Genomic DNA, 14662 nt, shown 5'->3' with positions numbered 1-14662 from the left:
TAATGATAATAATAATAATGGTAGTAGTAGTAAAGGTAATGATAATACTAATGGTAATGATAATAATGAAGATGGTAGTATTGGTGATATCAATAATGATAGTAACAATAGTATTAACGGTAATTATGGTAGTAATGATAATGATGATAATAATTACAATGATAATAATTATGATGGTAATAATAATAATGATGATAATGATAATGATAATAATAATAATAATAATAATAATAATAATAATAATAATAATAATAATAATAATAATAATAATAATAATAATAATAATAATAATAGTAATAGTAAAAATGATAATAGTAATAATAATGATAATAATAATAATAATAATAATAATAATAATAATAATAATGATAATAATAATAATAATAATAATAACAACAATAACAACAACAACAATAATAATGATAATGATAATAATAATAATAATAATAATAATAATAATAATAATAATAATAATAATAATAATAATAATAATAATAATAATAATAATAATAATAATAATGATAATAATAATAATAATAATAATAGTAATAATAATAATAATAATAATAATAATAATAATAATAATAATAATAATAATAATAATAATAATAATAATAATAATAATAATGATAATAATAATAATAATGATAAGGATAATAATAATAATAATGACAATAATAATAGTTATAAGGATGATAACGATAACAATTATGATAATGATAATAATAATGATAATACTAACAATAACTATAATAATGATACTACTACTACAAATAGTAAGAATGATTATAATAAGAATATGATAATGATAATGATAACAATAATGAGAATGATGATAATGATATTAACAAAAATAGATAGCGATAACAACAAAAGTGAAGTTGACATTAGTAAAAAGGATTATAATAAACGTGGAATACTTTGCGCATCTCGCCGTTCACTTGTTCATCAGCTGATTGTTGTTTACCATTTGAACAACGCGAACTTTTGCAATTACACTGTAGAGAACTGGTATGGTTGATAATACGTGATTTTTGTTTGGATTATGCAAATTTTGTTGTATGATTTGATTACAAGAAGCGTTATTTATATTATTAGCGAAAAGTAAATGTTATCCAAGGTTTTTTTGAGCCTGTTATGATGGGAGGTGAACTTGACTGTTTTTTTTGTTGTGTTTCACTTTGTGAATGCCAAAGGATTGCAAGTATCGTATTTATTTGCTTGCTTTGATAACAAGAAACGATAGATTTATACTTTGTTCTCTGTAGTTATTTTAGACGTGATTTTCTAATTTAATGTTTCCCGGTTTGGAATCGAGGTCCTTTCCGCCAAGATCTTTGGATGACAGTTCTCTTAAAACAAACAAACAAACAAAAAGATTGTACGCCGGCTTATATTTCCTGTATATTTAAAGTCACTGGCGTATTTTGGGGTATAGGTATTTAGTATTTGAAAAACTGGCTTGGCGTATATCAAATTTTGTCTTGGCGTATATGTCTGATGGACAGGAATCACTGATTCCAGTATGGAATGTTCCTTTATGGTTAAACTGGTCAGTCTTTGGTGTCTTACATTTTTGATCTCCTGTTTGTTTTAAAATTCTTATATACTCCTAAGTTTTGCCTTTTTGATGCATTGGTAATTTTGCAGAATAGTGCTGTATAACGGATCACAACAATTTGTGTCGATGAATTTCTCTCACACTCTGATATTTAAGTATAAAGAAATCTTGGTAATTGTTACCAAGAGCAATGCACAATCATTGCACCATGGTATCATGCAAACCTAAACACTGGACCTAACCTTTCCTACCGTCTATTTGTACCTCCCATTTATTAGCACTTCATGCCAAACTATAGAAAACAGACATTATGAACTCTGGTTGTGAGAGGGTGTTATGGATTTCGTATCAGAGTGATGATATGCATCACAAGTCTTGGTGACTTATATCGAAATTATTGTGCAGAAACTCTCCAAAGCACCACATTCCTGGCCCTGAAAGCAGGAGAGAGCATGAAAGGCACAAGGAAAACAAAGAATCCTTCAAGTATTCATGACAGGAGAGAGTGTCAGACAGACTCGGCATCACATGCTCCCACTTGTTGGTTGTACACTCTCTCCTGCTGTAAATACATATAGGATTCTTTATGTTCCATTGAGAGGGTTTGAGGGGTGGTAGCTCCCCATGAAGGGAGCACAAGGGGCACAACCCCCTACATTAGACAAATAATTATTATTCTGTATATATTATTCATATTTAACCCCGCAATTTTCCTGGTACCTTTCATGCCCTCCTTTGCTATCGGAGCCAAGATTGTTACTAATAAGGGGGTTATTGTGCAATGATTTATGTATATTTAGAGACTAGAGAGTGAGAGGAAACCTTTAATACCAAAATCGTCACGATCCATTATGCGGCGCTATTATGTAAAATTACCAATGCATTTTTTTCTCTTACTCCTGTAATCCAGTAACGACAGATATCCCACATATGAGACACCCCCAAAAAATAAACATTGCCAAGCATTCCGCCAGTGTGACGCTGTATCGGGGCTCGCACTCCGATGCAGCAGCGGGCCATGGCCAACGGGCGGGCAGATTCTGGGCCAGCGCTGCACGCTGATTTTGTAGCCGCCTGGAAACTTTTATTTTCGGCTTCAAAATATACCGGTGGTAATGGGTTAAGTTGACAGTGGTATGTAGTTCTGCCAGTTTAATGTTTAATCTCCTGACTGACAGACTGAGCAAATCTGGATGGTTTGGGGAACACCAAGATCATGATCTCGTGTGGGGACGCTCAGGAGTATGTGCCGTTTGGGCGTGACTACATCTCCTGTCATCCTGGAGAGGTGGGGCTCCCTCCTGCAAGGCCCACGACCACCCCCCCTCACCTGGACCTCCTGCGGCAACTCGACACGGTCTCCATCAATGCATCTAAGGTATGTCATTGACATGGTGCTGTAGGGGTGTTGTGACTATTATACATATTGTTAGACTGAAACGGTTTTATGAGGAAATAAAGATTTATCAGTGATGTTATAAGGTGATCTGTATAACTTGATCACCTTAAAAATGATAATAATGAAAATGATAATGATAATAATGATTTATTATTATTTAGATTTTATATTAATCTTACATGAATGATGTAAGTATTAGCATACTTAGATTTCTTAAATTAGACTTCACAATATGTATATGACATTTCTTCATAAAGTATTCTTACAATATAAGATTCTAACATTAACACTTACAAGTTGAAAGCCTCATAGACACCTCTCAATTATACAGGATTGGTGGGAAGTCCGGCAGAGTGCCGATGACCTGACTGAAGAGGAGCTCTATGTCAGTGGCTCAACAGTAGTCTGGTCTCGAGGTCTGGCAGGCAACATTGGGTCTCGGCAAATAATCAAGAGCATGACATGTGACTCCCCAGTTCAGCATGCCCTGTTTGCCACATTCTACACGTATCCTGATCAGCCGGTTGCTCATGGTGAACCCGTTCCTGAAGAAGCGACAGGTCAGAAGATTTTTTCCATTTTAAAGTTTATTCATCATAATCATCATCATCATCAGTCATCATCATTTATAATTAATCTTCATCATCATCATCTTCATCATCATCATCATCATCATCATCATCATCATCATCATCATCATCATCATCATCATCATCATCATCATCATCATCATCATCATCATCATCATCAGTCATCATCAGTCATCATCAGGTATAATTAATCTTCATCATCATCATCATTATCAGTTATAATCAGTCATCATCATCATCATTATCAGTCATAATCATCATCAGTTATAATCAGTCATCATCATCACCATGATCATGATCATGATCATCAGTCATAATCATCATCAGTTATAATCAGTCATTATCATCATCATCATCATCAGTTATAATCATCATCATCAGTCATCAGTCATCATCAGTTATAATCAATCATCATCATCATCAGTCATTATCAATCATCATCATCATTATCATTTGTCATTGTGATCATTATCATTGTTTCCACTGGATTGATGAATAAAGAGAAGTTCAGATTTAGATGAGTGATTGTGTACTATATTTTATTATAAAATTAATTAGTACAAATTATTTTGTGCTTGAATGTCAATAGATAAACTAAACACTGGATCATTAGATTTGTAAAAGTGATCCCAACCGTATGAAAGACAATAGGGAAATGCACTGAATCATGTAAACAAAACTCATATAATGGAATGATATATGTAATCATTATAACTCATACGATGATATCTATTTATCTGAGTTGTCCTGTATTTATGTATATAAGAAATTCATTGTCAGAAACAGAATTAAGTACAAAGGGAGATGAAAAGGTGCTCAGGGACTGGGTTGGCGGGTTTGGTAGACTCTGATGGCCGAGGAAGGGAGTTAGAATGTGAGAATTGGATTGGGAGAGAAGTTGGGGGGAAGGGAAGTTTAGAGATTTAGGGGAAGGGGGTTGAAAGATACCAAGGTGATACCAGATCTACTAATTTACCCACACTATGTCCCCGTCTCACTAAAACAGAGTCGTGAAAAAACATTTGTTGATGCTCTATCGAGGTGATTCTTGTAAGGGATAACGTACTTTAGTGCTCAACTGATTAGGACTTTGGGTTGAGATTGAAGGCTTTCTGTTGCAGATGACAGCAAGCTGTGACTAAAATTTTTATAGAATTCAGCATTAAAAAGAGAAAGGTTCTTTGTGAAAGTCCCTAGCATCCAGAAAATAATAAAATGAGATTGTGATGGATATGGTCAATTGATTCTTGTGGCTTCACATATTTTGTCATTTGGGTTCATTTTTTATTGTTTCTAATATTGTTATGATAGCTGAGCAAACTTGGAATTTTTAGTCTGTGACAGCTGTGTACTAAGCAAAATATATTTTAGGATTTATTGATTTATGAAGTCCATGTGCTATTTGCTCTTTACTCGAGTACTTTTATATAATTGTTTTTTTTTTCCTTACTGGAATATAGTTCTTATAATCATCTGTAAAGAAAAAAATATAGAAATAGTAATAGAGATAAGTAGAATTAAACGTATTGTTTTGTAGGTAATTTACATAAACAATTTTGTTCTTATTTTTATTATCATTTGGTTTATTCTTTGATCCTTTTATCAAAAAAGGATAAAGAAAAGAAAGAAAAGAAAAAAATCTCCTGTATTTAAGTTAATCGGACATCAGATCTGCCATACTCATGTTTCTTAAAATTGTTGCCGCTTTCAGATGAATCCATTCCGAGCATTTGCATTGTTGAAACTGACAGTCTGAGCATTTACACCGTGGATGGAGAAGACTACTCTCTGGCGCTTCCATTTCCTGTAAGTTAATTTCCGATGACTTTTGTTTATTCAGGGAAAATATGCAAATATGAGAGTAGATTTTCTTCTTTGTGCGATGATCTGGTGAGGTTTTGAATTACAGTGAATGGTCTCATAAATGAAACCCTTGTGGCCAGGCATGTATCAGAATTCTAATTTTTTTTAGATGTAAGAACAGTTGAATAATTCCCATATGCAAACTCACTGATATATATATTTTTTTATCATGAACTCATGTACATTTGCTTTTAGTGGGGTAGATAGAGGCTAAGTGACATTGATGCAGAATTATAGATATAGACACAACTGTATGACAAACTTTTGATTTTGACTAGCTGGGAGCTTTTTTGACTGTCACTATGAAAAAGCTTTTGCCTTTAGAGATTTTCATGTTTGTAGAATATTTCATTCTTGATGCACACACATGCAGATGCACATACAAACATGCACACACATGCATGTTGGGTAATTTTGATAGTATATAAAGATTTAAATATAGAAAGATCTCTAACTTTTTTTTTTTTTTTCACTTCTCTCTCCTCCTCTCTCTTTCCCCTTTTCTGTCCTCTCTCTCCCTTTCTCTTTTCCCTTATCTGTCCTTCTCTCTCTTCCTCTCTCTTTAACCCTCTCTCTCCCTCTCTCTTTGACCTTCTCTCTTCCTCTCTCCCTCTCTCTTTCTCTTTCTCTTTCTCTTTCTCTTTCTCTCTCCATCTCTCTTTCCCCTTCTCTCTCCCTCTCTCTTTCCCCTTCTCTCTCCTTTTCTCTTTCCCCTTCTCTCTTCCTCTCTTTCCCCTTCTCTCTCCCTCTTTTGTTAACCCTCTCTTTCCCTCTTCATTCCTTCCTACCCCAACCCCCACAATCATTATCTGCTTTGTTAACAAACTGCAAAATAATTCCCAGGTTCGCAAGGTATGGCCTGTCAAGTATGGGGTCCTACTTGAGCGGCAGGTGCCAGGAGCTGAGATTGCGTCCCCTAAGCCAGAGGGGGAGAGGCTGCCCACCTTCTATAGCCTTATGCACCCTCTGGATGAGATCAATCCTGTGTTGGTTGTGTCAGGTGAGTGCGTTTTATCGTGTAACAATTGCAAAGGTTTAGCATTTGTATTTGTATATAGATTGACATGTGGGTATAGGTATAAGTAGATAAGTAGAAGGTGGATGGGTAGATAGATAGATAGGTAGAGGGTAGAAGGTAGAAGGTGTCAAGCAAGCAAAGGCTTATTTGTCATAAAGGGCATTGACATGTTCAGATCATGGAAAATGCATATGAGGAGTGCATTGTCGAATCCAGATTAAGTCCCTTTTATTTAGATTTCTTTACACAGTAAACTGGTAAGTCGAGGAACCAGCTTTGTTGTTTTATGTCATCAAAATTGTTTTGAGTAATGGATAGGTGTGGCATTCATTATCAGAAAAAGAAAATACAATTGATAGATAAAAGATTAAAAAAAAGAAAAAGAAATTAACAGAAATAAAGGCCAAATATCCTTTTGCAGGTTATAGTGGATCGGCTCGTCCTGCCTATATGAGTGACCTCAACCAGCAGGCAGTGTTCATGTCAGAGGATCCTTCCATATGTATTCTCTACAACTCGAGTACCAATAGCCACACCATATGGAAAGTGAGACGAGCAAAACAAGAGGTAAAAGGTTTATTGTTCATTTTCTTCTCTGCTGTATTTTTAGAATTCTTTTAGATTCTTTCTTGCTCCCTCACCTCTCCTCTTGTCTCTCTTCTCTTTTCTCTTTTTCTTTCCTCCTTCTTTTCTCTCTCTTTTCTTTGTTTCTTTCTGTCTTCATCTGTAATCTAGCAATGTAACGTATGATAATTTTGACTCGTATCCCCATTCATTTTTGTAACCAGAAATTTATTTCATTTTTCAAAAGGACTAATGCCACTTTTGTTTACTTGTCATGTATTTTCGTCATCTTGTTGATGTATATTGATATTTTGTACCTATTTCACATACTATGATGTATTTATAAGTTCCTTTTATTTCTTCAGGAAAACAATCTGGTGTTGCAAACGACAGTCCAAGCCAACCTGAGCAACAGCCCAGCTTCAGCCATGCTCTCCAACCCTGGTTTGTATCTCCATTCCCATTCCCATTCCCACTCCCACTCCCTCTCCCACCTAACTTCGCCAGGTGCAGCAGGCAACTCCCACTCCCCGACTCCCACCGGCTCGAGGACAAGGCCAAGCATGTTTAGCAACATGTGGGCGACCCCAAAGAACCAACACCAAACGCAGACGCCGAAGAATCACATGGCCACGCTTAGGTATGGGGGGCTGGGATGGGTAAAATGCTTTATTGCATTGTGTATTGTTAATATCATTTTTTCCGTAGTACTAGTAATACAAGTAGATATAGTATTAGTGGTAGTAGTAGTAGTAGTAGTAGTAGTAGTAGTAGTAGTAGTAGTAGTAGTAGTAGTAGTAGTAGTAGTAGTAGTAGTAGTAGTAGTAGTAGTAGTAGTTTTTGTTGTTATATACTATATATATTTTAGTAGTATTTTATAATTTTTCCTGACAAGTATTAGAGCAGACTCATTATTATGATTTTTTATATATTTGTACATTTATTTACATGTTTATTGTTATATACATTTTTAAAATGTCGTGATATCCAGTGCATATTTGTATTGAAGAAGGATTTATTTTTCCGGAGGGGGGGGGATATTTTAGATATCTATTTTTAATAGTTTTGTCTGACAGTCTACCCTTCCTGTACTGAGGCTGTTATTATTTACTGAATCAATTATTTTGATTTTAATTTTGGTTAACATGGAAATGGAATGTAAGAACAAAGTACATAGAGAGCTTGATGTTAATATTTGTCATAGTTTATTCCAGCCCTTTGGGAGGGTAAGGTGTCTTTAGTTGCAGAGACAGGCCTTATTGATATTACCTTTTCTTTGTACCCAGTCGGACCCAGTCACCTTCGTTATTCGGTGGGCAGCATCTGCGTCTTACCATTAGCCCCTCACCCTCACGCTCCCCCTGCCCCCGTACTCCCTGCACACCACTCCACTCCGCACTGAACGAAACCCTAGCTGAGTCAGAGCCACTCGTCCCTGACCTCTGCCTGGACCACCTCTGGACTGACAACTCCCTGGGGCGTGCCACGAAAGCGTTCCTTACAGAGGACAGTGTGGGCCAGCGGTACTTGTGCCTGATGCTCTCTCAGGCAGGTATGCTTAGATGCATCAAGTATGATTACACAAACGATCGCTCGAGTCTCATCTTCGGCTCCATCTCCTCTATCCCGGCCAAGGATGCTTTGCCTGTCAAAACGCTCAAGATGATGATTGTAGTTGATGGAAGCAGCAGCCTTTCTCTCTATACAGGTGTTGTACATGTAAGCCGCATAAACTTATTAGGACTCCCGACTTTCAACTCCTCTTTGTTTAAGGACTTCTCATCCCTGAACATATCATCTCGGCTACAAAGCCCCTCGACAACTCCCCTTCGCCGTTCTAGCCTCCTCACATCCAGTCGACCGGCTTCTGCTTTGGATGCAAAGTTTGAGGTGGGTCTCTCACCAGTCATCTCTGAAAGGTCTAATTTTGAAGGGTCATTTTCTGAAGACACTGGACTCCCTTTATCCTCAGCTATTGTAGCCCTCCGAGACCCAACAGATACCAGGGTCACACTGGAACATGCTAGTGGAAACTTCTATAGGATAACACTACCAGAAATGACCTCATCACCTCTTGTCAAACACTCCTTGACTGCTCTGAAGTACATCCTACCACGGGAAGCTGCACTCAAGCTTGTCAACAAGTGGTATGCAACACGAAATGCTCCTGGTTCAGGTGATTTCTCACCACAAGGCGAGTGGATGATGTTTTCAATGATGCTCCTCTCCATGATTGGTTATGATACAGACAAACTGGCTCTCATGTGTCCTGTTGACACCTCTGGTTCCTGTAGCCCTCTTGTTGCAACCAAGAAATTCCGTGCAGCTGAGAGTGGTTCAGACAATGACTGGGAGTACATGCTGTCTTCACCTTTCCACATGGCAGCAGGTAATTCTTTGAGTGAAATGCTTGGTCTGCAGAGAGTGGGAGTCGTGCAGAAGAGCCAGGAGGTAAACAATGGCTCAGTGAACACCAAAGCTCCTTTGTTTTCTCATCTGCCAGCCATCCTCTTTGCTCTCCATTTAGTTTATGAAGATTTCAAGTTAAACATCTTGCACTGGGAATATTGCAGTTTATTAGTGACGTGTCTAGATCAGCTCGCTTCTGATCTCCAAGCCACCCAGTATCTTCACCACTACTGGCGTGATTTCCCAACCATTTGCCCACTCTACGGTCCTCCTTCTCAAGTCCCAGTTGAAGAAGCACAAAAGCTGACATTCCCAGCATATTTCACTATGAATCCACCACATGTCTTGGCACATTTGTATATGATCATGGGAGGTATAGAACCAGAGCCATTCCCATATATCCCCCAGGTCTGCACAACTACAAAGAATATCATTCTCTTGTACTCAGTGGCGGCTGCTGATTGTTCTCTCCAGGACATCCCAATGGAGCGCTTTCTTCGCCGTATCAGTTCGAGTGGCCAGAAACCGTTTGTCTCAATAGATGTGTCAATGAGTCCACAGTATCGTTTAGAGAAAAATCCTAGTATTCATGAAAAGATTGTCTTACTAACCAACCAGCTGGGACTCACAGTCAGAGATATCCAGCTTCTTGCACCTGGTGTATCTCTCCTGCTCATGAATGCTCAGCACATGTGCCGCACATGTCCACCACAGGATTGGCCAGCCTCAGCCTACCACCTCATCCATAGACCTGACCTTGTTGCTCACAGGGAAGAAGCAGCCAAGAATGAAAAGGAAACAGGAAGCAGAGGGAAAGATCCATTCAATATAAAAGTCAGGTGTCACAGAGACCCAGATTCAACCCAAGAGGCTAGGAAGGTCACACCAACATCTAAGGATGAGGAGGATGGTATGGAGACACTTGACATGGATATGTTGGCTCTAAGATGGAGGGAAGATCAGCGTATATCTGAGGTTAGACGAATGCTGTGCTCTTCACGCGCTGTCACTATCAACATTATTCAGAGGCCAGAAGTGTCAGATCATGAGTTTTTGGAAGAGCAAGAAAGGCACCTGTATGCCCTTTGCATCAGGACAATGTCACTGCCTGTTGGCCGAGGCATGTTTACTTTGTATTCTTCTTCTCCTGTAATAACTGAGACCCTTCCTATCCCTAAATTGAATTTATCTGGGAAAGCACCTCCAAGAGGAACCACAATTGATCTCTCCACAATTGAAGTCCCACCAAATATGGACATGTGGCCACACTTCCACAATGGAGTGGCAGCAGGGCTTAAAATAGCACCAAACTGTGGGGAAATTGACTCGACTTGGATTGTCTATAACAAACCCAAAGGATCTCTTGATAGTCCAACTGAACATGCAGGCTTTCTGATGGCCCTTGGTCTGAATGGTCACTTACGCAACCTGGCAACTGTCAACATGCATGACTATCTTGCCAGAGCACATGAGATGACGTGTGTAGGGCTGATGCTGGGTATATCAGTAGCCAAGAGAGGCACAATGGATATCCAAACAACAAAACTACTTAGTGTTCACCTGGAGTGTCTTTTGCCTCCCACTTCAACAGAACTTGATGTTCCACACACAGTGCAGGTCAGTGGAATGTGGTTAGTTTTTTGAAGTAGAATTTCATTTGGAAATTAGATGTTTAAAATCATTCTAATATTATGGAGGGTTTACTGTAATTCCTTTTTTTTTAAATTCAAAATATAGGAAAATAATATTGAACCAACAATATTATTAAATTTCAACAGGTTGCTGCAATCATAGGAGTTGGTCTAGTTTATCAGGACACTGCCCATCGTCACATGGCAGAGGTCCTTCTTCAAGAGATCGGGCGTCCACCAGGACCAGAGATGGAGAACTCAAATGACCGTGAGTCCTACTCCCTGGCAGCTGGCTTGGCTCTGGGCCTTGTGCTGTTTGGTCGTGGTGGGGAAGCAGCTGGGTTCACTGACCTCAACATTGCAGGAGAACTCTACCACTACATTGAAGGTGGCCACAAGAAGCCTCTCTTAGGTGTCCATAAGGATAAATATAAGTCTCCGAGCTACCAGATTAAGGTAATTAATTTCTCAAGGTGTCTGTATACACAATTATTTTGTAAGTTGCCAATAATGGAAGGTCACACCTAAGGATTTTGTCAGTTAAATAATGGTAATGTTTGGGTTTTGGGGTAATCCAATTATTGTTTAAGGATATATGTATTTGTTTTTTTCTTCTATTTTCTTTCTGTTGCCTCCTTTTCTTTGTCTTAAAATCGTTTACATTGTTATTCACCAAAAGGAAGGAGACTGTGTCAACATTGATGTAACTGCCCCAGGAGCAACATTAGCCTTAGGAATGATATACTTCAGAAGCAACAACAAGGCTATTGCCGAGTGGATGGTGGCACCAAGCACCCCTTACTTACTGGACCAGGTCTGTTTTACTTCACAGTGTTGTGATGAAAAATTGCTCTACATAGTTTGCCTTTTCTTGAGGGAGAGTCCATGGGATTTATTGTAATGGTAGTTGCCCTTTTGTGAATTTCCTTATCACTTGCCTTACAACCATACACAATAACCCTTAGTTGGGTATTAAAATTACATAGTCATTTTAATTTTTTATTAATTTTGTGTTAATCATATGTTCATTTGCTTTCCTGTGTTAGGTACGGCCAGACTTCTTGCTGCTGCGAACTATTGCCCTTGGCTTGATCATGTGGGACAATGTCTTACCAACCTCGAAGTGGATTGAGAGTCACGTTCCGTCAACCGTCTTGACCCATGTCCACCGGGGAGGAAGTCAGTCAACGCCTGGCATTGATTACGAGTCCATGCACCAGGTATGTATGGTCGAGAGAAAGTTCCCCCTCTTGTTTCATTCTTTATTCTGCTTCCTTTCTTTCTTATCCTTCTCAGCTTTTGTTTATGTATGGTTATTGTGATTTTTTTTTTTTTTTTTTTTTTTTTTTTTTTTTTTTTTTTTTTTTTTAGTTTGATTAAAACATAGGAATGTCAGACTGAAGAATATTGAGATAACTTTACTCTTAGCCGGTGTTTTTTCGTATCAATGATGTACTCAGAAATTTGTTTTTATATATATATATATCTTTTTATACAGGCATATTATAATATACTTGCTGGTGCGTGCATGGTTATCGGTCTGAAATTTGCTGGTTCGGCAAACAGTGAAGCCTTCCAGATCTTATGGAAATACACTAGAATGTTCACAAGTTTCACCAAGAGGTATGTCCCATCTTATGTCATTCCCTACAACTGCATCATTCTCTCTTTCTATTTTTCTTTTTCTTCTCTTCTCTCTCTTCGCTTCTCCTCTCTTTTTTCTTTTTTTTCCCTTTTCTTTTTTTTCTTTTTTTTCTTTTTTTTCTTTTTTCTTTTTCTTTTCTTTTTCTTTTTTCTTTTTTCCTTTTTCTTTTTTTTCTTCTTTCTCTTCTCTCTTCTCTCTTCTCTCTTCTCTCTTCTTCTCTCTTCTTCTCTCTTCTTCTCTCTTCTTCTCTCTTCTCTTCTTCTCTTCTCTTCTTCTCTTCTCTTCTCTTCTCTTCTCTTCTCTTCTCTTCTTCTCTTCTCTTCTCTTCTCTTCTCTTCTCTTCTCTTCTCTTCTCTTCTCTCTTCTCTCTTCTCTCTTCTCTCTTCTCTCTTCTCTCTTCTCTCTTCTCTCTTCTCTCTTCTCTCTTCTCTCTTCTCTCTTCTCTCTTCTCTCTTCTCTCTTCTCTCTTCTCTTCTCTTCTCTTCTCTTCTCTTCTCTTCTCTTCTCTTCTCTTCTCTTCTCTTCTCTTCTCTTCTCTTCTCTCTTCTCTTCTCTTCTCTTCTCTTCTCTTCTCTTCTCTTCTCTTCTCTTCTCTTCTCTTCTCTTCTCTTCTCTGTATATATGTTTATGAGTATATGTATGCACATTTATATGTATTTTGCCCGCCTTTATACCTCCTTAAACATTTGTCTTAAAAGTTAAAATCACTGAAAACTGTATGTGTAAATATTACCATATTACACTTTTGGTATATATGCTTTTTTAGTATTCTATTTTTCTTTGCTTACAGTTTTGCTTTTTTACAAACAAGGAGTTAAAGATTAATGAATTATTATGAAATAGATAGCTACATTCTAATCTAGATGGCACTTACTGAAGTCTGCTTCACACCAACCTTTCTTCAAATCCAGGAGCGTAGCAGAACTTGCAGGAAAGTCGACAATTGAAACATGTCTGAATGTGATCCTGCTGAGCCTGTCAATGGTAATGGCTGGAACAGGCGACCTTGATGTCCTGAGAATTATCCGTTATTTGCGGTCAAGAGTCGGCCCGTCCAACTCAACTGTGGGGTTAGTGTTGCACTCCTTTTTTGTGAATGCTAGTTTTTATTATTATCATTATTATAGTGATATATATTTACTAATGCTGGGGATGAGCTTTCTTTATTTTGTTTTTCCTCTATTAAAGGGGACAGGGGCTCTAGTGCCTCCTCCTCCTCCTCCTCCTCCTCCTCCTCCTCCTCCTCCTCCTCTTCCTCCTCCTCCTCCTCTTCCTCCTCCTCCTCCTCCTCCTCCTCCTCCTCCTCCTCCTCCTCCTCCTTTTCCTCTTCCCCCTCCTCCTCCCCCTCCTCTTCTTCCTGTTCCTGTTCCTGTTCCTTTTCATCAACATCATTACTCCTCCTGTTTCTTTCCATCACCATTACAATGATATTACCTATATATCCTATTATTACCATTTGTAATCTATATTCACCAATTCTTCTCCCAGCTATGGCTCCCACCTGACGATACATATGGCCCTGGGATTCCTGTTCCTTGGCGGTGGCCGTTTCTCCCTCAGCACGTCCAACATGGCCATCGCAGCCCTCCTAATCGCCTGCTTCCCAAAGTTCCCCACGCACTCAAATGACAACCGATACCACCTTCAGGTTTGTGTGGGGGATAAGGGATAGGGTTGTTATTGAAGTTTGTGTTGTTGATGTTATTGTTGTGTTGTTGATGATGTTGTGGTGGTGCTATTGTTGTTATTGTTGCTGTTGTTTTATATTGTTTAAAGTAGGATTTATTTATGTCATTATTTGAAATTATTACTATTTTTTATGATAGCCTGTGGTCATTTTGCTTACTACTTGAATTTGATGAAGACACCAGCTTAGTTCTTTCTTTCTTCCTTTTCTCACTTACTATTTTTCCCCATACAGTTTGCTCATTTTATTCATGGATGTTTCAGGCACTCAGGCATCTTTATGTTCTGGCGGCTGA

General features: G+C 38.0%; 1 protein-coding gene across 1 annotated transcript in view; it reads left to right on the top strand.

Annotated features, from left to right (window-relative positions):
* The first annotated feature begins 921 nt into the window (after window positions 1-921).
* Window positions 922-14662, top strand: part of shtd (anaphase promoting complex subunit 1) — a 79768-nt gene continuing 66027 nt past the window's right edge. Inside the window, exons 1-15 of the mRNA XM_070117596.1 lie at window positions 922-1011; window positions 2740-2939; window positions 3292-3520; window positions 5262-5356; window positions 6257-6413; window positions 6853-6998; window positions 7361-7635; window positions 8282-11021; window positions 11183-11491; window positions 11715-11849; window positions 12082-12255; window positions 12534-12658; window positions 13592-13750; window positions 14169-14328; window positions 14631-14662. The exon at window positions 14631-14662 is cut by the window's right edge and continues 66 nt beyond it. Of these exons, the coding sequence (XP_069973697.1) occupies window positions 2778-2939; window positions 3292-3520; window positions 5262-5356; window positions 6257-6413; window positions 6853-6998; window positions 7361-7635; window positions 8282-11021; window positions 11183-11491; window positions 11715-11849; window positions 12082-12255; window positions 12534-12658; window positions 13592-13750; window positions 14169-14328; window positions 14631-14662 (4898 nt within the window). The 5' untranslated portion in view covers window positions 922-1011; window positions 2740-2777. The remainder of the gene's footprint in view (window positions 1012-2739; window positions 2940-3291; window positions 3521-5261; window positions 5357-6256; window positions 6414-6852; window positions 6999-7360; window positions 7636-8281; window positions 11022-11182; window positions 11492-11714; window positions 11850-12081; window positions 12256-12533; window positions 12659-13591; window positions 13751-14168; window positions 14329-14630) is intronic.

This window comes from Penaeus vannamei, chromosome 40 (assembly GCF_042767895.1).
Source record: "Penaeus vannamei isolate JL-2024 chromosome 40, ASM4276789v1, whole genome shotgun sequence".
NCBI lineage: Eukaryota > Metazoa > Arthropoda > Malacostraca > Decapoda > Penaeidae > Penaeus > Penaeus vannamei.
Note: the sequence above shows the minus strand (reverse complement) of the source record. Positions and strands in the feature narration are given on the sequence as shown.